At 38.6% G+C, this 23,909-nt stretch overlaps 2 protein-coding genes across 2 annotated transcripts; both read right to left on the bottom strand.

Annotated features, from left to right (window-relative positions):
• Window positions 1–6,131: 6,131 nt before the first annotated feature.
• On the bottom strand, window positions 6,132–7,145 carry LOC4340438 (uncharacterized). Its single transcript, XM_015786308.3, has one exon. It carries the CDS (start codon window positions 7,045–7,047, stop codon window positions 6,517–6,519), a length of 531 nt encoding a protein of 176 aa, XP_015641794.1. The 5' UTR covers window positions 7,048–7,145; the 3' UTR covers window positions 6,132–6,516.
• A 2,375-nt stretch (window positions 7,146–9,520) lies between these two features.
• Window positions 9,521–22,889, bottom strand: LOC9268532 (kinesin-like protein KIN-7G). Its single transcript, XM_026026398.2, is given in 23 exon segments — window positions 9,521–10,307; window positions 11,032–11,178; window positions 12,381–12,431; window positions 12,526–12,651; window positions 12,740–12,880; window positions 13,456–13,683; window positions 14,095–14,250; window positions 14,385–14,561; window positions 14,758–14,781; window positions 14,783–14,905; window positions 14,998–15,105; window positions 15,187–15,291; window positions 15,690–15,794; window positions 15,987–16,049; window positions 16,264–16,331; window positions 18,775–18,853; window positions 19,469–19,528; window positions 20,284–20,337; window positions 20,449–20,514; window positions 21,017–21,069; window positions 21,378–21,467; window positions 22,327–22,421; window positions 22,527–22,889. Coding segments are annotated over 23 exon segments (2,724 nt in total). The 5' UTR covers window positions 22,637–22,889; the 3' UTR covers window positions 9,521–9,812.
• Window positions 22,890–23,909: the final 1,020 nt, after the last annotated feature.

Below are 23,909 nucleotides of genomic sequence, written 5' to 3'. Positions count from 1 at the left end.
TGGTTTTTTAATACATGTATATATATTTTTTATACATTCACATTGTATGCGTATACATAAATTATATATAGTGTATATAACTTTGTATGCACATATACCATGTATATAACATACCCTCTCTGCCCAGAATTTAAGTCTTTTTATTGGATATGACACGTCTTAGTTTTACGAATCTAGACAAAGAGTCCAAATTTATAGTACTAAGAAATATCATATCCAACAAAAAAAAACTTATATTCTGAAACGGAGGGAGTATATACATGCATGTATACCTATAGAGAGAGCATGGAGAAAATTTTTTTATTTCTTTTAATTTTGAGAGTTTTTATTTTTTAGCCTTATTAATAGAACACTCTAAAAAGTATTTCTAAATCTAAATCTTTTGGTCACGCCAGCCTGTCTGGCGCGGCCAAATAACTCTATCACGCCACGTGCAGCTGACATGGTAGTGTTGGCGTGGCTAAAAAAATTCAGTTTCCGATAATATTTATTAATCTCTACTAGTAGTTAAAAAAATAAGAGGTGCTTCCATCGTCCGTCAAAAAAAACCATGGGAGAAAAAAATCGGGCGAAAAAAAACTATGTCCGATAAAAAAACGGACGAAACAAACAGAAAAATCTGCGGGCGAAAAAAAACCGTGTGAAAAAAAAACAAACATGTCCGATCAAAAAGGGCGAAAGAAGGAAAAAAAACCGGAAAAAAAAGAAAAAAGTAAGTCCGATCCAAAAGTAGGGGCGATAAAAAGGAAAAAAAAAGAAACGAATCTGACTCGGTCTACACGGTAAAAAAGGGCGAAAAAAGGAAAAAAAATTTAAACGAATCCGACTCTGTCGACGCGGTAAAGAAAGGGGCCAAAAAGAAAAAAGTATTTGTCCGATTCCAAAGAAAATCGAATCCTATTATATGTGACACGGCGTGGTAAAAAAACAAATTGAATCCGATTCCATCTATGCGGTAAAAAACAAACGTAAAATTTTTTCTGTCCGGTTCCAAAAAAAAAGTTTCAAAAAAAGTTTTCCGTTTCTCTATCTCTATCTCTATCTGTATCTCTATCTCAATCTCTACTACTTAAAAATTAAAAAGTGTTTCCGTCGTCCACCCGTGAAAAAAAGCGTGAAAAAGAAATCGACAAAAAAAATCGAATCTGATTATATCTGACGCGGTAAAAAAAAATTAAAGACGTTTCTGACATCTGTAGTAACGAAAAAAGGACGAAAAAAATGAAAAAAAAAAGGAAAATCTGATTCAATATCTATATATACCTAATTAAAAAAATTTGTATGGCTTATGGGTTATAGTTTTCGTCCATAAAAAAAATTCCATTGCACGTGCGATTGATCCCGCTTTAATCCCTCTCCGATGAAAAATAATAAAAAAAAAAGAAAAGAATGAAAAAAAAATGAGAGACCGCATCAAGTTTAGACCTAAATTCTAAAGAAAACACTACTACAAGAATACAAGATCAGATTCAAGAACACTAAGAAAACGCCGACGCCGAAAGGGGAGGATGTCGCCGTCGCTGCTGAACCGCCACCGCCGTCGCAGGGATATCGGTATGTCGGGCCGCCGCCACATTGTTTTGAGAGAGAGGGGGAAGGGGAAATGATTTTAGGGTTAGGGTTTGGGCTGTTGAACTTTTATATAGGTCGGGATGACCGTCTATCAGATTGGACGGCTCTGGCTTCTCCCGCGTCAGGCCGAACGCCATTCCCAGACCGCCCACACGAAATAAGTTCACTTTAGGTCGCTTAAGTTGTTCCTCCCCGATTCTATTTCTAGGCCGTCCACACTATTTGGCCGCCTCATGGACCATGTGTATGCTCCGTATGGAACAAGTTCACTTTAGGTCACTTCAGCTGAACTTTTTTATTTCATTATAAATATATTTTCTTAAAGAGCTCATATCATGTGAAACTAAACCTTAATCATATAATATTTTTATATTTGTTATAATTTTAATTACCCGTCGCAACGCACGGGCATTTTTTCTATGTAAAAAAAAAGACCACGACATACGAGTGAGAGATATATACCACACACACCCACAGGCTTATTTTAACTAAACCGGCAACAGATTTTCAATTACAGGTCTAATTGTTTTATTTAGGTAATTAAATTTGTTTTCATTTATATAATTAGTTTGCTCTATTTAAGCTTTTTGAAAATTGCTAAAATTTGAGAATAACTTTCCTACTTCGTATTATATTATTTTTAGCTAATGGAATTAATGGAAAATTGATTATATATTTTTATCTTTTTACCAAAGGTCACTGTAATTTTATTTCATTATTATTATTATTATTATTTTATATTTTTTTCCCACCAGTATACATGATTAAAATTACCTTTACCCGTTGCAAAACTAAAAATTAAAAAGGTCTAAAAAATAAAAAAAAAATGGAGCATGGAGGGGAGAATAGAGAAGGGGCGGACTCACCGAGATCGGAGAGGCAACGCGCGGCGTCAGAGTCGTAGCCCATGATGGAGAATTGGAGATCGGATCGGATCACGCGATCACGCGATCACGCGGGTTTTTTTCTCGGAAAGAATGGGGGATCACGCATGCGGGGGAATGAAAGGGACGGACGGTCGCTGTGCGGTCTGGTTAGCGGACACAGGGATCAGGGATGGCAGCTGGGGACAGTAGTGACCAGTGAGATTGCGGAAGCTTGAACCAACAGGAAAATCATCATGTGCCCGCATACAATGATGATGCAAGTCATCCACGAACAATTAAAACTTCGCCAAACTTGGTTGACTTTTGGCGATTTAATCCACATGCGTCTGGGCCATCGTAAGATGTTGTTTACTACTTGTTTTCAAGCTTTAATTTTTAACGTAGAAACATAAAAACACCCGATTTTAAATCGAAATATAAATTTGAGTCGAGACATAAAAATATACTTCAAATTGTTAGCGTACAAACTTACCTCGAGGAACCAGACGTGATTTCAGGGACCGTACGGCCTTTTCAGTAAATTCTAACGGTTTTATATTTTAAAGTGGTGTTCATTTCTAATGAAGATGAAGATAAAGTTAGGACACGGAAAACAAGAAAACCACTAGTGCATGCTTAATCGAATTTTACTCGCTACAAACTTAAAAATAAATTTGTATCTTTCTACGTAGAAAGTTTTTTTTTCATAAAATATATCGTTTGACCGTTTGAAAAACGAAAACCTTAATGCTCAGGCCTTAGTGCTTGGGCCGGAGGGCGGCATATCAGTCTGTACATTTTGCAGTTTCGGGCCGAAACGAGGACGAGAAAAGCCCAGTTCCGCCGCGCGCGCAACACCGAGCCCAGCCCAGTGGCGCCGTAACCAACATGCAGATTCGGTCCAAAACGAGGCGAGACAAATTTAACGACGCGCGCCGTGAGACGACGTGACGACCACGACGATGAAGCGGATCGATCTCAACGTCGTAGCGCACGGCGGCAACGAATCCTCCGGTGATATGCACGCGAGAGCACGTGCAGGCGTTAAGTACACCGTCGGAATGAATCGCCGATCGCTACGAATCTGGAGAGTGGAGAGATCGAATTAAAATGATTTTGCGGTACGACGATCCCCACATGATGATGGACCATTTTAAATTTATGAATTTCTGTGTGTATAGAATGATCATGGTCGAGTACTACCCAAGGGAATTTTAATTGATGTTTATCCCCTTTGGACCATTCTTTTTAAGAACTACCTCTGGACTTGCTTTAATTACGAGGAATGCTATGTGCGGTATTCCATTCGAACGAAATGGTACATCTGAAATATTATATCCTAATACCTAACCGGTATCGTAAGTATCACAAGTATCACATAATATCGATTAGATATCACCACATTTAAACGAGATACAATCCCTATTTTTTTTATTTAGATATACATATGAGTGAATGTGAGCCGTCTATTGGAGAAGATCCAATGAATTAATTTATTTATTTTCGTGATTCGTTTTATTATTGAAGTTACTTTAAATATAACTTATATATATATATATATATATATATATATATATATATATTCAATATGATGAATAGTAACAGCATCACGTATAAAAAAACAGTCTTATCGTCCAGAGAAGTGATTATATCCTCATGATCACACAGAATATCTGGGATCAGGGTGGCACGTGTGGAGAGAGCCCCACACGTATGATTAGCGCAGAAAGTCACTTTGGTCACCTATCAAGGAGAGCCGAAAGAGAGGAGACGGCACCATTGTTGACAAAAGTTAGAAGATTCTTCCTTCCTTTATTTAGTCTAGCTATATCTATATCTATCCCTCGCATGCTTGTGTAATCTTCGATGCTAATTTGATTAATCAACTTGCAACTATCTCATAATAAAGAAATGCCAAAAGCTCCAAGGCAAAATTTTAACTACTCTGTATAATTGTGGTATCAAGCTCAGTTAGACCTGATCGTACGTATTAATATTCCAAGGCTCCAAAATCTAGAACATCATCGCACGGTAATGCTGCTTAAAGCCAGGTAATGAAAGAGTGTGTTTGAGAATCAAAATTGCATTTTCTGCTTTGGCTGAGGTAATCATATATCATATCATATCTAGTCGCAACCGGAATACCAGAGCTTTTACTAGATTTCAGCAGAGAAAAGAAAAAGAGCACCAGAAAAGATGGAGACAGGAGCTTCTTTGTATCGCTTGGGATGTACGGCTTAAAATAAGTCAAATGGTATATTTGCAAACGAAAAAAAAATTGTAAATGAACTTTTTATGTAAGTGTTCTTAACGATCTAAAAGCGAATGCTGAAAAATAAACTACGATGAAAAAACCTCAAAATTAACTCTAGATTTAAGTTGAAAATTTAAATTTTGATTTATAAGTATAAACAGAAGTGAAAAAGATGAGGCAAGAATTGTGTGCTGTTGCCAACAAAAGAAGATTCTAGATAACGCAGAACAAAGAACTTTTGACCTAGAACATTCTTGGGTCCTTTTTTATGTACCTTACCATTGTTCATCTAAAAGCTTGAAATATTGTGTCAACCATGATATTTGAACTCAAAACATCATGATTATAATATCATATTGAGCTGTATGTACTAGTTAATTCACCTAAAAACTAAATTAAGCTGGTAGAAAAAGAAGAACAGATAGCTTATACCACAACGCTTTTGACTGTTCCTCGCAGTACACACTCACTTATATCTTTCAATTCACTCACCTTATTCATCGCGGTACACACTCACTTATATCTTTCAATTCACTCACCTTATTCATCGTGGTACACATTTACTTATATCTTTCAGTTCACTCACCATATTCATATATACTTTCGCAGATCCTTATCGTGTGTCTGGATGTAGCTAGGTAATAAAAAGGTGGAATTGTTATAGGGATATGGAAGAGATGGATAATTGGGACTATTTCATTCTCAATCCCAATCCCAACCCTATCCACATATTTATAAAGTAACAAGACATCTTTTATACTATTATATGGAGTTTGACATATATAAATTAGCATCAAACAACAAATAGTATGTCATTAACAAACATAACCATATCTTGTCTTGTTACTGTATATGCTTAACAATAACAGCAAAAAAATTATACTACAAATACCATTATCATAGAAGTAGTAGCTTTGCATCAACTATTGTTAACATATATAGTTACATTTTTATGCAGTTTGCAAAACATGTTGAAATCAAAGAAGAAAATGAGTCGAAAACAAGTTGAACTAATACTTTCACTATCAAAACCGGTCGTTTCTTCACCTGCCATCATAATTTAGTGAAAATGTTTTCTCCCATCCTTATAGAGGTATATACCTCCTAACTGATTGAGAGGTTAAAAAAGAACAATCAAACTTAATAAAAGACAAGCTTATAGTTGGCCAACACTTTTCTGATTTTCGGGAGGCGTAGAAAGTATACATAACTCATAGTGCATAGATCCTGGAGGTATACATCTCCTAACACTATGCACTATAAGGTACAAAATGCATATACCTCTCAAAAAAGGAAGAAAAATATCTAGAACATAATAAAGTCATAAAGATGGATTCCCAATTCTATTCTAACTTATACAATTAGTTTTGATACCTCTCCAAAAATAGGAGAAACCCCTTCAGGTAAATATGTAAGAGTATATATATCAATACCGGAAATTCGCTCGAAAGTCACAGGTAAATTGGATTTAGTTACTATGATTGGAGATCGGACAAGCATAATTACACGGCACCCAAATGCCATCTGCTCGAGCTAGAGTATTGAGGGGGGTACCCAGGAACCCGGTCAAGAAAAAATATAGTTATACCTAACCTATTTTCATCATGTGTGCACATCTCTCAATACAAATTTAAATACCCGTATTAGCTTAAACTTAATATAAAACAGAGTAAATTAAACAAGTGGCATCCCTCCATCTCGCTCTAGCTCCGCCCTTGTGCTCAATTATATATAGCTCGATCGTCACCGAGCTTAGCTCTGATTAACCAAGAAGCCTCTGCTATATTTTCACCATGGTTTTACATGCACGAGCTTTTGCAATTCTCATCGGCGGCTGAGCAGCGGGAACCACCAGCTCTGGAACGACGACTGGTACGACACCAAGAACAGCACCAGCACCAGCACCAGCGCCACGCCCCACGGCGACGACGACGCGCCGCCGCCGCCGCCGTGCCAACGGCCGTACGGCGAGCCGCCGCCGTCGCCCATGCCCATCAGCTGCGCGAGGAGGTACATGAGGCCTCCGCCGGCGCCACGGCGGTCGGCGGCGGCGGCGGCGGCGCTCGCGGCCCATACCTGCACGGCGACGATGAGCAGCAGCGGGGAGAGGATGAGGAGGACGCGGAGCTGGTCGAGCAGGCTCTCCACCGCCTCCTCGCACCGCGCGTACAGCGTGGTCACGGCGACGAGCAGCAGCGTCGCGACGAGGAGGAGCGCGTGCGCCGACGGCCGCTGCGACCCGCCGACGCCGCCGCCGCCGGCGACCCTCGCCGGCTGCGCGTAGCCGTAGTAGTACGGCGCCGGCTGGTGGCCGTTGTAGTAGGAGTAGTAGCCGCCACTGCTCGCCATGCTCATGTGCAAGAATCAATCAATCGATCGATCACTTCTTTTTCTGAAATCTAAACTGTTCTTGAATCTTTTTCTTGTGCAGATTTACTGCTACACACATGCTTGCAAGCTCATGGAGAAGAAGGGGTTTATATAGAAGGCGAAAGCGATGGAATGGAGGTAGCTTTGCTTGAGGTGAGAGCCCGGGGGATTCCATTCCTTGACGATGATGCTGACGTGCCACCAATGGCTGCACGACGCGTGGCGCCGACCATGAGAATGCTCGTCATAAAGTGGGCCCGGCTTTCCATTGTGTGGTGTTGTTGTTGTACTTTAATTTGGGTGATGGCAAAAGGTTTGGATCTTTGTCATCAGATGGAGCTTTGGTTTGATTCTTGGGGAGAATGATTAATTATGCACTTTGTTTCATCATTATTATGCGTTGATTATTCCTAGCTTACAAAAGCTCATTAGTGACTCCCGTTTGGTCCTTAAAGAGCAGTATTATTTGTGTACGTATGGTGTATTATACTCTCTGGTACAGCAATCTTTTAGGCCCACAAAATGCAATGCAGAGTAGTACAGTGTTATAGATTACTCGAATAATTGTCATGGTTAACTATTGCCATCTAACCACAAATAATACTACTTTTCATCGTATTATAGAGTAACATAATATATAAGCACAAAAGAGTAATTGTATTATAGAGTAGTAGTACTACACTACTACTAAATTTTCGGTTATTAGATTATGATGAATTAAAGTCGCATGGTTATATTTGTCACACTGACCATTAGATAGTACTCCTATAACACCATTTCAAGCATTTATAAATTTTATGTTGAAAAAAAGAGATGACTAAAGTTTGAAGATAAATAGAAGTACTACTCCAGCAAAAGCAACATGCTAACAGGTCAGGAACACTTGCAGACAAGGGCTAATAGTCAGCAGCAAATTGAATTAACCGCCAGCCATTCCCAACCCAATAAATAGATAGTGTTCATAGCATTGAATAAGCTGCCACCTAGAATAAAAAATGATGTGGCAAGTGAATAAATGAGGAAAGAGAAGAAAACCATGTCTTACATGAGACATTGTTTCTACACAATATCCAAGACATCATGTGAGATAAGTAGTATTAAAGTTAAATATGAAATAGTGGTGTTTGCATTGGAAAAATAGTATCTAGTACTAGTTTCTTGATGATGTAGAGTTTATGGAAACTATGTTTAGGGTTTTGGGTTGGGAATGAGCTTAATATTCTGCCGTTCTCTCACTTTTTTTTGTGCTTGTCGTGATCACGTTCCACTGTTCCCAATGTCGTCATGTTTGAAGAACACTGCGAGCTCAACTCTGCTCAGCCACATCTGAGCCCGATGTTACAACGCAAGATCGCTGATTCTCTGCAACGTGTAGCTATGTCAAACCAGAAGGCAAGGAAGTCAATTGAGTGCAAGACTTTCGGTTGCCAAGGCAGACATACACACATACCATCAATCTTTTGTCCAGAGGTAATTGTATTACTCCCTGCGTTCTATTTTATAGTGTAGTTATAGGTTGTGTGTCTAACATTCGACCATTTATCTTATTTAAAAAAATTATATAACTTTTTAAAAATAAGTCACGCATAAAATACTATTTATATTTTATTATCTTATAATAATAAAATACTAATCATTAAAAATTTTAAATAAAACTGACAGTTAACGTTAGATAAAAAACTCACAACTGCATTTAAAATGGGATAGAAGAAGTATTTGTCTACGCGCTGACACCTTGTACTGTACTACGCCTCGCACGAGCCGGCCGATCGGTGCTTGCAGAAAGTTGAAAAATGCGAGCAATTTGATCGACAGGACGAGATCGATCAATCGTTCATCCGCTTCGCTTTCTGCAAGGTTGATCTCCACCACGGAAAAGTTCAGCGTTAATGCTTCCGATGAACAAGATAGGCGAGTAAAGAGGGCTATCAAAGTTTATTTGTCCTACCAAAATTCTGGTATTACCCCAATTAGGCACGGAACCAAACATCTCTACTGTACCAAACCTTGCAACTAAACCAACACGGAATGACTACAAAAATACTATGAAACAGGAAAGTATTCTTAAAAAAAACAAGATAGTATAAAGGCATGTTCACTTTGATGAAAAAAAAAACTTTACTAATTTTTGGCATTGCCAAAATTTTGGTAACTTACTAAAATTTTGGCAGGATTTCCTATATAGTTACCAAAATTTAATAGCAAACTAAATGTTAACATTTTTTTGGCAACTTTATCAAAACTTGGTAAGGTTGAAAATTGCATCAAAGTGAAAGTATATGCGTTCTCTTACCGGAACAAGAAAATGAAAACGTGATCTCAAAACAAAGAAAAAACGTGGCAAATGTTAAACCATGTGTGCAGTCTAGCACTCTTCCAAAGCCCAGATCTGGTTGTATACTTATCATATCATGCTTACGCAACCTAGTGAAAGAGACTGAAGACAAAAGACAAGATGAACGGACAAATAAAATAGTTTACATTACTTTACATATATTCACACATTTGTAATTTGTAAATCAATCGGGAGCAGTTAGCAGTGAATATTCCAGCAACAAGCACTTACTCACGCTGGAAGCTTATTTCAGGAGTATACAGACAGCAAACTTCAGACTGGAGAAGAACCCAGGTACAGCTGCTTATATGGAGTACAAAAAAAGCACCCTGCTTATCTGGTACAGCTGCCTATACATTGCTGAAGAGCAGACGATTGGAAGATTGTTTTTCTACCACGACCTGCTTCAGTGCTTTCAGGCCCATGATCCATTGTATTTGGAGTCAAAATCTTCTTGGTCAATTCCCCTGGTTTTCTTCAAGTTTGCCAGTACAGTCCACATATTGGCAAGCTCCTTCTCCAGGAAGGCTTCCTTCTGTTTTGACTCCTCAATTTTCGTATGAAGTTCTGCCTGTCTTTGGTCCTTCTCCTTCAGCATGGCCTCCAGAGCATTCATGTCTCCTCTGCGAGCTGGTTCATATCGTTTCGTGTGGCTTTCCCTCCTAGCTCCCCTCGGACCATGGCTTCCTCTTCTTTGGTTTCTTCCTGATGCCAACTCGCTGCTAAGCCTCTCGTTCTGCTTCATCAGTTTGGTGACTTTTACTGATAGTGCCTTCAACTCAACACTGGTCACTGAGGCGAGGCCCTTGGCATATGTACTTTCCTCTAGAAGCTTATGGTTACAAGAATCTAGTTGAGATTTGGCTTCAGTGAGTTCAGATACCCTCTGCTTCAGTTCATCAATCTCTGCCTGGAGAGAAAATGTGTAACATAAGAGCACCATTCTAGGTAATACAAGTAGCATTATCCAACAAGAAACTTTAAGCTTGACTTTTTTTTTTTTGCATATTTACATTTAATTTTTGAATAGGACAAATGATCAAACAGTATGTTAAAAGTCAACGGCACCATCTATTAAAAAAGGGAGGTAGTATTAGATGCTAACACATTTCATGATAAAACCTTCCCACAAATGTCAACTTCCGGTGCCTTTGTTTTGAAGCACTAATTCCCATGTCATCCCATAGGAATACTAACACTACTAATTATCAGCACAAGTGTACATCATCATGACAGGACAGCATGGTTTAAGTACAGAGCACCAATCACCTGGCTACAAGCTTCTCATTGGTCAATCACTCAATCTTATGAAGCAAAGCAGTAGAAAAGAAACAAGATATATGACTAATATGAGCCAATAAATGGCTGGAGGAACAGTTTAATTTCGATTTTATCCCTGAGAATCACAATATACTTCCTCCATTTCATAATGTAAGACTTTCTAGCATTGCCCATATTCATATAGATGCTAATGAATCTAGATATATATGTGTCTAGATTCATTAGTATATATATGAATGTGGGCAATGCTAGAAAGTATTACATTATGAAACGGAGGGAGTACATATCACTGGCTTGAAGTTAGAATGGAAGGAAGCAGGACAGCAGGCCTAGAGTGCAGAGAAAAGGCAAACCTGTGACGCCTTTTTCAGAAATTCATCAGATACATCACTGGGCAATGGCTTTCCTTTGTGAGCTTGAGATCCTGTTTCTTGGACAATGCCTGTGTTGTGCTGAAATGTGGTTCTTTCTGACAACAGAAACTCTTGGCACTCACTTGCCTGATAGCAAACAGGGAAAACTATAAGTAATACTACAAGCTTTTGTCTTGCTCCACGAATTTTACTAATCATCTTTTGCTCGTCTTTCATTAATCTGCCGTCTGCTGTTTTTACCAGCAGTAATTAAAGAAAAAAGTGATGTTCAAAATGGAGACATAAAATGACTCTGCAACACAGTCAACAACACGGAAACAAATACTCCTTCCGTTCCAAAATATAAGCATTTCTGGCTATGTACCTGGATGAAGGGATGTCCAGATACATACAAAAAATGCTTATACTTTAGAACGGAGGAAGTAATCTATAGCAAAACTTCTTTGCACAAATTTGCAGGCTATCAAAGATCTACATGAGAAAATGAAATTTTCAATCTTTAGCTGCTACAGGCTTTTGCCTTTTGGCTTGTCGCAAGCGGTGCACTGCAGCAGATGTAAGCACTGGAAACTGCAGCCTCCAAAGGTGGGCTGGGTGGCAAGAAATAAGAAACAGCCGGCAAAAATTATGCTGTTAGTTACAATTTTCTTAGGCCTTTAACCAACTCGAAATAAGAGTATTAGGATATCTACTTGATAACAGAGATAGGTTTCTTAGTAGTCAAAACGTTCAACCGCATCTCTTACAGGTCAAGCAGATATATATTTTAAAGAGAGTATCTACCAGAGTTTGCAGCCTTGGTTGCGAAAGCGCCATAAGGCAACTACCCTACCCTCAGTCCTCAAACCCACAACCAACCAATGTTCACAGCATTAACAGCCAGATTTGTGACTGCTATCATCTTGTTGAAGGAAAATAAGATTCTGTTTGCGAAAACATCAGTACATCACTACAATCACTGTTTGGAACACTGAAAATTCTACCTTTTGTGCTTTCATGCCAATAATACCATATCCTCCTGTAGATACTGCATGGTGTAGGAGTACGACAACATTGTACCACTTTAAATGGAAAGGCCCTAGCATGATGTTACTATGGAAATTTGAAATGCTATTATTTTCATCAATGCAGATCCTTGGAGTACTTGTATAATTGTATTACCATTTTGTCCCACAAGAACCTTATCTTCAGTTCCCATTCCATCTAATACTTTTTTTTAGAATGATGTATCTTTCCATTAAGAGGAGAACACAATGCTTTAATGTTACCAGCCAGGAGCATGAAGCTCACTGCCAAAGAACAGACGCATAAAAGAGCAATTTGTTCACCTCAAGTTGAAACGCTTTCTCATTGAGTTGCTCAGGTATTTCAATGTAAGGCTGCACAACGCCAAAACCAATGTAACAATATGATATGTATATAGTTAGAAGAACACAAAGTTGGAAATCACACTTGGGTGCAGGTAAACATTACCAGTGAGAGTTCTAAATTATCATGCATGCCTCGACTATTTGACATTGAATTAGAAATCCGCCTTTCTAAAGATGCTATTTTCTGCTTATTGAGCTTAACCTCATCATTGACCACCTTCATTTCCATCTTAACATAGACAGAAACACATTTTAGAAAACAAGAGCGCTTATAATAATATATCATAGAGCACACCAGTGGACAGTAGAAAGATTACCTCAATCTGTTCATTCATTGCATTTTTTCCAGCTTCCTCTGATAGGCGCTTTAGAACACTTTGATGGAGTGCAACCTCCCCTGATAAAATATTGAATTGCTCTCTCAATATGTCCACATGATCTGAAGTCTTTCTACTAACCTGTTATTATTTGACATAAAAGATCATGCCATCACTATTTTTTACAGATATCTGCTCAGACATTTATAATAGAATGTACATCTATCAAATAATTAATCCGAGTCCCAGACTATTGCTGCCATGCTGTTCCATTACTCCTACTCAGCCTTCTCTTTCTCCCAATCTCCCTTGAACTCAAACTTTAACCATTCTTTCTGATTTGTATATACAGAAAACACATCTACGCTTGTTGTTAACAAAAAAAAAAAATGAATGTTCTAAAAAAATCTAACAAAATTGTGGAATGTCTTCTATGAATGTTTGATAGCAACCTTTACAATTTTCAGTTTAGTCCTACTCTGATTGGAAATAGGCGGTACACAATGTTGGTTCACTTATTCCTTCCCTAGTGTGAGATAAAAGGCAAATTTTTGAGAAAAAATAATCAGTGTTTAGTTGAAAATAAAATGTTCTAGAGAGGAACATCAGTACCAGATTATAAATATTTTTGGCATAGAAATTCTGTCCAGCTAATGAGAAATTAACATTAGGTGTCAAGCAACAAATTGAAAAATCATTGAGCACAAATTTTGTACCAAAGGTGTTTCCTGGACAGGAAGGCTGTCAGAAGGAAATTCTCTATGGCCAACACATAACAGATTAGCCGGTACATTCTCAGCAAGCATATAATCTGACATCCTTTGTTCTGATGTGACATTAAAAAATCCGATCCCCAGAGGTGTGGAAAGGGCAGGTAATGATTTGGTCGAACTAGGGTTTTCACCATCCGAACTTGTCAGATTAGTAGAACCACTATCACACTTCTGCATGCAGTCAAATCACAAAAAGGTCAGTAAGAGGAAGAATCCTAACAAACAAAAGCAAACTCAATCATTATATTTTGGTTCCATAATCTAAGTACAAATCTGCAAAGAACATTTGAAGAATTCAACTTGCATAATCATTTAGAAACAAATGATGTCATATGGCCACGGAATATGAGTATTACATGCAAGGTTACACTATCATAGTATAGGATTGTCATAATGGAAGTTAGCAACATTAGTAAGGATGTGAATATGTGATTCGCAGTCCCCTGTATTCCTTAAAGGTAACCATTCCTCTGAAACCTTCATAGCTTAATATAAGTGATACATGAAAAAAAATGGTACAACTCTTCACTATGATAGAAAGTGTTTAAAATGCAGTGGATTAAACATCATTCATGTGCATACCCGTAGATTCAGCCAGTTAAGGTGTCCTTTCTGATTTTCCGTCTCCTCCTTGGGGGAGCTTTTAAATTTTTCACCGAATCCTTCGATAGGAACAAACAACATATTGCTTTCATTATCCAGTATGATGTCTTGCCTTTCATATGGGAGATATGCAAGCTGCAGTTATAAGCAGCTCACAAACTTTAAAGAACTTGAGGTACTAAATATAATAAATATGGCACTGTATTCAAAATATCAATACAAGTTCATTCGAATTATAACATTTAGTAAAATTATTTGAGTAATCAGACCTCCTCTTCACCAAAAGAATGTCTTCGCCTTGGGCAGTGAGACGATTTAGTAGTCCGACTTGCCTTTGCGGAAACCAGAATTAGTTCTGTTAGATGTTCTATCCTCTCAAGCAAAGCAGCTTTAGCTTCTTCTCCTTGTTCCAGTCTAGATTGAAGCTTGACATTACAATCTTCTAGCTTTCCATGTGATGAACTTGTGTTAGGAATTAAGAATCCACCAATGAACTGAATGCATCATAGGTGATTATAATAAAGGCATAATGCACCCAAGTGATGGCAATAGATATGGTAAACATTTTCTTTCAAAAATGATGGGTAAAGTGCATACCAACAAAACCACGAAGCACTAATAATGCAATAAGTCCAAAATCACCTTTTGTTTCCAACAAATGATGTTTCTTTTGCATGGTGTCTTCTATAGGGGTTCCAGTACGAATACTCCTTCTCAGCTGTTCAAGTTCTTCCTTTAGTTGACGAATTTCATTTTGGTATTTCTTGATTAGAGATCTTGCATCCATAATCTGAAATTCATGAATGTATTTGCAACAATAAGAAAATACCTAACAGGAGATTAAACAATGGGGACAATTTTCTGATGAATAAGCATATCTACCTTATTTTGTGTTGCTTGGATCTCAATGTGCTTTGCACGGTGGGCAAATTTTAATGTATTATGTGTCTCTTCAGAATTGCTTGATGCTGGAGTAACTGTGCAAATTAACTGTACCAAAAAAAATTAATGCAAATATTTGATCAAATAATGAATGTATTTTAACTTGTAAGCAGTGCCTGAGAAATTTACAGAAACACGTCCTTGACCACTCAATGATGACTTTAGCAACCGCGTTAATTTTGAATCTCGAAATGGAATGTGAGTAGCTTTCTCATCAGTCAGTTTTGATATCACCTGAAATATACAACCTAACTTCTTTTAGTCAAAATAAAAAAAATGGGTAACTTTATTCTTGCAAATAAAAGAAGGGAAGCTCCTACCACTGGAAAAATGGGTAAAGTTATAAAATATCAAATAACAAAATTGCACGAAATGAATAAACTTAAGAAACTGTATTGTCTTCTTTCCCTCAGCAGTTACTGCATGCAGAAAGTATACCTGTGGACTGTGGCATTGGAAATTTAGAAAGGATTTAGAGTCTAAACTCACAAAGCCACAGTCCACACATACATTCCAGAAGCAATGAAATGGCTAGGCTTACAGAATCTTAGTAGCATGAGTACAGCATGTCTATATTTCAATATTAGTGGAAATTTACATTATTGAATGTCGATTATATAAATGAGGACTACCTTTCCAAGAGTCAGCAGGCTTTTATTGATATAAGACCCTTCTTTCTGGTGTACTCCTGCAGTTTCAACCCTTGAACTCTCAGAACCTGCCAGGTCGATGAGGTTCTGCAAATGAGTAAGAAAACTAAGAAACCATTGTGTTTTGGTTGCATGAATATACATAAAATTCAAATATGGATTAAATAAACAGACATATTTGGAATGCAGACATGCAGGTGCGTAACATATGTGCATATCATTTTAGTAGTAAGAGTGATGGGCTAAGAAGAAAAGGGGAAGAGAAGATTATCATCCCACCAGCTGAGATAAGGTAACCGCTTCCGCTTCGTTAGACTGACCACGGGGGCTACTCTCTATTGTCTGCATGAAAAATCAATTGAATCATATAAAAGATGCACTCACAATGTCAAATGCAGGTCTTTTTAATAAGAGTCTAATTCCTTTCTAAAATAAGCACGATGTTGCTTGCTGATTTACATGCATCAATCTCAATAGAGATATATACACATCAAATAGAGGGATTCACTTTTTTTTTCTTTTAAGTACAAACAGAAACAATTCTCTCTCCTATTACCAGTGTGAAAATTGTATGGCTTCTGCTACTTAGCAGATTGAAGTTAGTGGATCCAACATGTCTAAGCTCTGAAAAAATAGACCAAACACAATAAACTGTAAGTGCATTGATCCACAATCAAGTACTACAGACCCAACAAAATATGAAGCACCAGATACTAAGAAAAGAAATTACACATGTATAAAGGTGCATTTGAACAAGGCAAATTTTGCTACAGGACATTCCAATTTTGTGGTTTTAGCCGTAGGACACCACATGAACTCACTTTTGGGGAAAGACACTCCATAATCGTGGTAATTTGCCAGTGGACATCACGCTGATTAAAATAATGTATCCGTGCTGATGACACGCTAGGGGTCCCAATTTTTGACGTGAAGTGATCGAAATGCCCTTGCTCACCTGCTCTTTACACGCTTCTCACTGACCCCAGACACTAGCCGGGTCAACAACAAGGTGGGTGAGCGTTTAAATGTTGCCTTTTTTTTACACAACCAAGTGTGTATTCTTGTTTGCAGTGATTGGATTGGTTCCTCGTTCTTGGTTGTTTTGGTGTCAGAAGATGATATTTTGGTTTGTTTCAAAGAGATTTTGCATTGCGGTGATGGGGGTGCTCATCTCGTGTCCGGTGGATGATGAGACCGCGGTGGAGGATGGGCAGCTCGCCGCTCCGGCGGCGTGGACGAATGCGGTGCAGCAGACGGTGCTCAAGGCGTCGCTGGCTCCGGCGGCAAGCTGCAGACTGAGCTTCAAGATGAGGGGGGAGCAGCAGCAGAGCCTCCAGGTGGAGACCAAGATCTTCGTCACCTCGCTGCGCGCCGCGCCGGCGCCCATGCCGATGATGCCGAGGGATCTTTGTGGTGTCCAAGTGGGCGAGGGTAAGAACACGAGCAGCCAAGGTGCACCGGAAAGGCGCAAGGGTATTTCAGTCACTCCGCATCAAAAATCGGGACCCTTAGCACTTTATCAGCACAAATACATTATTTTAGTCGGCGCAGTGTCTGTTGGCAAATTACCACGATTATGGAGTGTCTTTTCCCAAACGTGAGTTCGTGCGGTGTCCTACGGGCTAAAACCACGAAATTGGGATGTTCTGTAGCAAAATTTTCCTTTGAACAACTGGCAATCAGTTTGCATAAATGTTCAATAAATAGCAGGCATGTGCATACAGGGTGAATGCAGTATCAGCAGCCCCCAACGCAGTTGGTCCAGGACCAAGCCTTGGCACCAGAAGGGGGATCAACAGGGTTGATTTAGTCAAGACATAAGTCCAGAAGTCCAGTTGTTATCAACTTGCTATATTGTTTGGTCAGTACTCTAGTTCTTGCAAATCAAATGAGGATTAAGCCTATGCTGGTGCCCGCACATCTTGCTCAATCAGGACCTTAGCTTTATTACGAGCCAAAACAGCTGTGCTATTCTGTTCTACAGGTAGAATGAAATTCCTCTTTCATCCACCACTTTACTAGTCTTGGCAGGTGATAGGATATTGTTAGCTGGCTGGTTAAAGTCGCAGTTATGCTGCCTATTTGAGTCCCTGCCTATGGTGTTTACAGGATAAGAATCAAAGATTTAACTTCTCACTTCCTTTCTCTGTTTTCTCATCTATTTCCTGAAGTTAGGGGTGCCTAACCTAGGCCCTTGACAATTTGGTACCAGAACATCATGGGAGGTATTGGTAACAAAGAGGCCCGACAGGGCCTGCTTGAATGAGGATTCAAATCCCTGAGCTTTGGTCAGTTCCATGATGGCAACAAGATAAAGTCAAGGCATTTGAAGAAGAAATTGAAAGACTGAAGGAAGAGAATAGACTACAGAATAATCTCTTGGTTGACTTCACAAACCAAACACAGTGGCCTTATATGCCAGCCACCTCCTGAAAAAACAACTAAGGAAAGAAAATTAACTGCAGGAATCATGAATTGTGGATGAAAATACTAGCATCAGCCCAATGTTGGTGAATACCACGCATGTGCAACCGTTGCACTGAATACCACGCATGGCCATGCAATAATTGCACCACATGAAACAGAAATTTCACTAGGTACGACAAAGCAATTTGCTTAGATGCAGGTAAGTGACCTTTTACACTTTTAGCTCTCAGTGGTAATCCATTTAGTCATCTCTCTCAAAAAAAGGTTATTCCCTTTAACAACGGCAATGCAAGATGTAACCCTTCATCCAAAGCAAAAACGAAGTAGCATGTTTGCAATTCATATAAACTACTCACTGTAGTTTTATATGAGTTGATTCATGACACACTACATATGCACTAAGCTCTATCGCCTATTTCATAAGAAATCTAAGGCAGGTAAAAGATGGTCTCCAATTACTTTAACTACCAATTCACATCACCTTGTCTATTATGAGGATTGAACTTTGTAACATGATAGTTCAATTGGTGTCTATCGAAAAGAAGATAAGTTTGTGAATTAAGGATTATCCTTGGCAAGCAATCATGATAATAAAATGTGCATAAAACAGACATCTAAAACCTTAGAGAGGAAAAAAAACCTTCTCCAGCTGCAATAAGGGACAAAGCATGTACAGGAGATAACACTGCTTCTTCCTTTATCCCTTCAACAATTGTTCCCTGAGATGTAATAAGCAAAAGTCAAGAATAATCAGCAACTTAGTTCAAAACGATAATACAATGTTTTGAACTAAGTTTATTTGTTATCTGACACGAATCCAGCAATAATACAATGAATCCAGCAATTCACAGCTTATTTGTTATCTGACACGCGATCAAATCAGATACTTATTCCTCCATCAAGTGATTTCTATATTGGGAACTCTGAATGAATTAGGCATATTCCACTGGTCAAATTAACTCAATTATGGCCCACATTTGGACACATGCATAGCACTACTTATCTTTTTATGAAAGGGATGCCCCCCTATTTCCATTAAGGAAAGAAAATCATCCACGAGTTTTACATCCACCATAGACCAACTACCTAACAGGGAATTGGAGGTATTGCCAATTATTTCTCTTCCTTTTGAAATCATGGAAATTCCACGGTATCCGACATTAATAGTGAGTTTTCATAAGTATCCACACTTTGTGGATCAAAACGATCCCATAGTACATCGGCCAGTAACTGTCTAAGTGAAAGTGTACAACAGATTGTGAAGATTGTGAAGACTAAGACTAAATGGTAGTATGACAAAGACTTCATTACTTAACAAAGGAGGCTTTCCATACCTGAAGATCCTCCCTAATCCGTAAGTTCTGCCCTGCAGGATTTAGTAGATCATTGACAACCTGTAATAAGTAAATATCTCTAATTAATACAATATAAAACAAGCAGCAAGATTATGTAAGTTGATTAGTTCAGAACAACACACTCAACATAAATAATATGGCATTCATTTTTTTCCAAAAAGCAGCTCCAAAACTTTTTTGGCAAAAAAATGTAAGTAAAACAGGCATGCACAGATAGCTAGTTTTTCAATCACATGAAGCAACTCTGGCTACAAGTTGTTAATTTACCCCAAAAAAAAGGAAGGAAAAAGGATTGCAGTGGCTATACTATTTTCTCTCTTTTCTTTAGTTGATATTTTTAAATATAAACTATGGTTAGGTGTTGTTTCTTATGAAAACAACCAGAAAGGTACATAGGATCTACTCCCTCTGTCCCAATTTAGAGGGCGCCAAATTTTTTTAACCAAGACCAAGGGCTCGCATACAAACTACTTTCTTCCTAAATTGCACCTAATTAAACGGGATGTGAATGGTTTGTAACGGCTACATGCATGTACAAGTTAATCCTCCTGGTCCCACGCATCATGCGGCTGGCCAAATGGTGCATCATTCAGTTATTAAGCCCAGGTATCCAAGGGTCATTCACATGCATGTGAAGGGATACTCCCGGGAGAATATCAGCAGAAAAACAACCACGCCCTGTAAAATGGGACATCACCAGAAAATAACACGCCCTCTAAATAGGGACGGAGGGAGTACTTAGAATTAAAATTATCACGATGACAGAAAATAGACAAACTGGGATGATGATAAACCTCGTTATATATTTCCAAGTATGATACACGAAGGAGGAACTCTCGATTTGGGGTCTACAGATAAAACATTAGTAGAAATATAAGAAAAAACCCATAGATCACGCCATGACAAAGGCTTGATTGAATTATGGTGGACAGGTCATAGGTATGGTTACCAAAGACTACCTCTTGTATTATATTGAAAATGTCCTTCACAGCCAAAGGTATTACCCCTGGGGATATTTGATCACCCTGCTCATTAAATGAGTGTAGATGAAGAACTTCAGAAATAAATGGTTTCTAGAATATGTAAAGCATTACAGTCTACTAGTAAAAGTAAAGAAAAATACATACTAACGCGAATGGCACGCTTCAAGAAAGAGATACAATTATCGTTCTTCAATGAAAGGATCAGTGGAACAACTTATAACCAGATTATTTGGCAGAAAACTAACTCTACAGGATTACAGGAGTAAGCAGCATATCTGATGTACAGTCAAGTAAAATTAAATAAAAAGTTATGTTGGATCTGTAATGGAAATGGAAGGTAATGCAAATCTAGATTGCAGTGTAATTTACAGACAATGTTTAGTACTCAGCACCAAGCTGGAATCACATGTCCATATTACCCAGAAAATTTTGGATGACTTCCATTATAATTTATGAAGTATACTCAAATGAATCAGTCATTAACTACCATGTTTATTGAAAACATAAGTATTTAAAGCAACTTCCTTGATCCACATGTTCTTACATGCATTGTATGTGTCTTTCCACTGCTTGTAACCCCGTATGCAAATATTGTACCTGTGGCAGAGAACAAGAAGCAGAAGTTTGACATTCATCCCAAATAATAGAAGCAATAAATAGTTGCGGCATCTTTCACCACTGAAGATCATATTATATGTGAAATTTCAGATGGATCATTTTTTTTCCCAAACCGCAAAGCCTTCAGTTATGTTCCCAGCATATCTTGAACATTTTTGAAACTCAAATAAACAATTGAATCATTTCAAAGTCTGCTAAAAGAGCAACAACTATTCTTCATTCTTGTAACCATAAAAGTTTATTTAAATAACAAGAAATATAGGAATAAGAGAACAAAAGATCAATACCATTTATTCCCTTCATGGCACCATTAACAACATATTGAGCCACAGCATCATATATGTGACGTGTTGTTGTTGTTGGTCCAAAGACTCGATCTGGATATGAAATCTTGTATTAGCCTCTGATAATTGTTTTTTTTTTAAAAAAAAAAAAAGAGTGTTGTTAGTCTTGTGGGTACTCTATTAGTTACCTCAGAAAGGAAGTATTTTATCTTTGCATTGAACATAGTTACCTCAAATATTATATATACCTAGGTGGGCTTGATATGAGTTTCATGTATTATAAACAGTGAGTTGAAGAAGAAATCAAAAGCAAATTAGGGCTTCTAAATTTGATACTGCATTAAATGTAACCGAGCAAATTCAAGAAATTCAATTTAGATGGGATGGTAAACATGAATTCCTCAAATGTTTACTGAGAAAGTTAGATAAGTGCCGTCATAAAGATGTGTGAATTGGAAAATACCATCGCATGTGAAAATTATATGTCATATGCAATGAAACAGCCAAAAATTACAGTGTTCAGGCATATTTTGCCCCAATATGCATGGTCACCCAATCATTAACAACATCTTTTATTTGTATTGTGACAGCAACACAGTCAATGCCTTGCATGAAAAATGTGATATAGTTCATGTATTAACAAGTGCAATCAAACCATAAAGATCAAGCAGTACCAAATATCCAGGTTGATGTATTTATCAAGCACATATAAAAATTAACCAAGACTACAGTTGTTACCCTTTAACTAGTTTGAACTTTGATGAATATATTGGTTATTACTTCCTACATCAAGCAGGCCACCACATATCCAATACAATTATACAATTGGGGAGTCAGTAAAATCCAGTAAATTCCACATTGATATATCTTGAGAAAGCAGCTACTCCATTTTGAAATAGCACAAGTTCCACCAATAACTCCCCCTGTCCCCCGTACCGAATCAAACACATACCGTAGGCATACGCGAGGTTGGACTGCTCGCTCCGCGCTACGGTTTCGCCGTCCGCGTACCACGCGATCTTCTCCCCTCGCCGAACCTCCCGCGGGCTTCCCCACACGCACCATGAAAACCACCGCCCAAATCAATCCACCATTGCCCCCCAGATTCCAAACCCCCAAAAAACAATCAACCTGCAGGCAAACGACCCAAACCTGAGGGGACGGAAGCGGACGGCGACGGCGACGCTCTCCTTGGCCGCCTCGGCCTCGGGCGCCGCCTTCGCCCCCGCGGGGAAAGCCCCCCTCCGGTGCCGCGACGCCATGGGGTCAGTCAACCACCGCCACGGCCACCGCAATACCGCATGCAGGCGCGTGCGGGAGACCTAGCGGCGCGCGGGAGGAGGCGCGGCCACCGGCGGCGGCACGGGGTGCATCGATCGGGGGCGGTGATGGACCGTAGACGACGACGACGACGACGCCGCGGCCGTGGAACTCGTGGCGCGGTGGCGCCGGCGAGCGTGGTGCGGTTGCGCGCGCCTCCGGGGCTCTCCCATTTTAAGCGTCGCCTCGATTGGCGAAGCTTTGCTAGAAGCCTAGAATAGTAAAAGGAAGGAGATGAAAACGGTGGGCCATTTTTTTTATTATTATTATTTTTCGACTCTTTTTTTTGTTTGATGACATAAAAGCGAATTTGCTATATAATTATTGGTAAATTTGACTGACGTAAATATAATATAATCATAATGTAATTATATTATAACTTGTATGTTTTTTTAACTTGTATGTACCTATAATATAATTTTGAACTCTTCAATTTGCTTTAAAATTCGTGCATGGAGGTAGTAAAAAGAATCACAACCAACACAGATTAAGGAGATTCAGTACCATTACCTCTGTTCTCACAAAAATAGCATGTCTCCTAAGGTTTTCTAAAAGCTACATATAAGTTGCACTGTAGTTACATGGAACATACCTTTGCTAATTTTTGACAACAAATTTAAAGCGGAACCACCTATAAATTTGTCAACAAATTTTCTACTAAAAATTTGACAGATGTAATTATAGTACAATCGTAGTGTAATTACACTGTAACTTATATGTAATTACACTGTAACTTGAATGTAACTACAGTGTAACTTGTATGTAAGTTTCACATAATTTTGAATCGTTAGATCTATTACAAGATTTGTTCTGGTGAGGAAGAAAAAAAAATCATAGCACACATATATGTGAATGGATTTGTTCCCACGACCTCTATTTTACTGAAATAACATATTACCAAGAGATTCTTGAAAGTTACATACAAGTTATATTATAGTTACAGTGTAATTATATGCAAGTTACAGTGTAATTACACTACGATTGTACTGTACTTACATCTGACAAATTTTTAGAGAAAAATTTGTCGACAAATATATAGCAAATTCGATTTAAAGCAAAAAGATCATGCTGGTAAATGAGCTGGCCCGGCTGGGTCGAGAGCTTACGGCTGGGCCGGGCTTGCTGATTTTCTGGTGGCCCAGTAAAGGGAGAGGAAAGGGTGGCCCGCCTACAGGCTGGGCTGGCCCGGTCTGCTTGCCTGGGTCGCTAGGGTGG

This window comes from Oryza sativa, chromosome 6, assembly GCF_034140825.1.
Source record: "Oryza sativa Japonica Group chromosome 6, ASM3414082v1".
In the NCBI taxonomy this organism is placed as follows: Eukaryota; Viridiplantae; Streptophyta; class Magnoliopsida; order Poales; family Poaceae; genus Oryza; species Oryza sativa.
This window is presented reverse-complemented; position numbering and strand designations above follow the sequence as displayed.

What these genes read in the sequence shown, in the direction of transcription:
- LOC4340438 (XM_015786308.3), bottom strand. Translation starts at nt 7,047, where the DNA reads ATGAGCATGGCGAGCAGTGGCGGCTACTACTCCTACTACAACGGCCAC.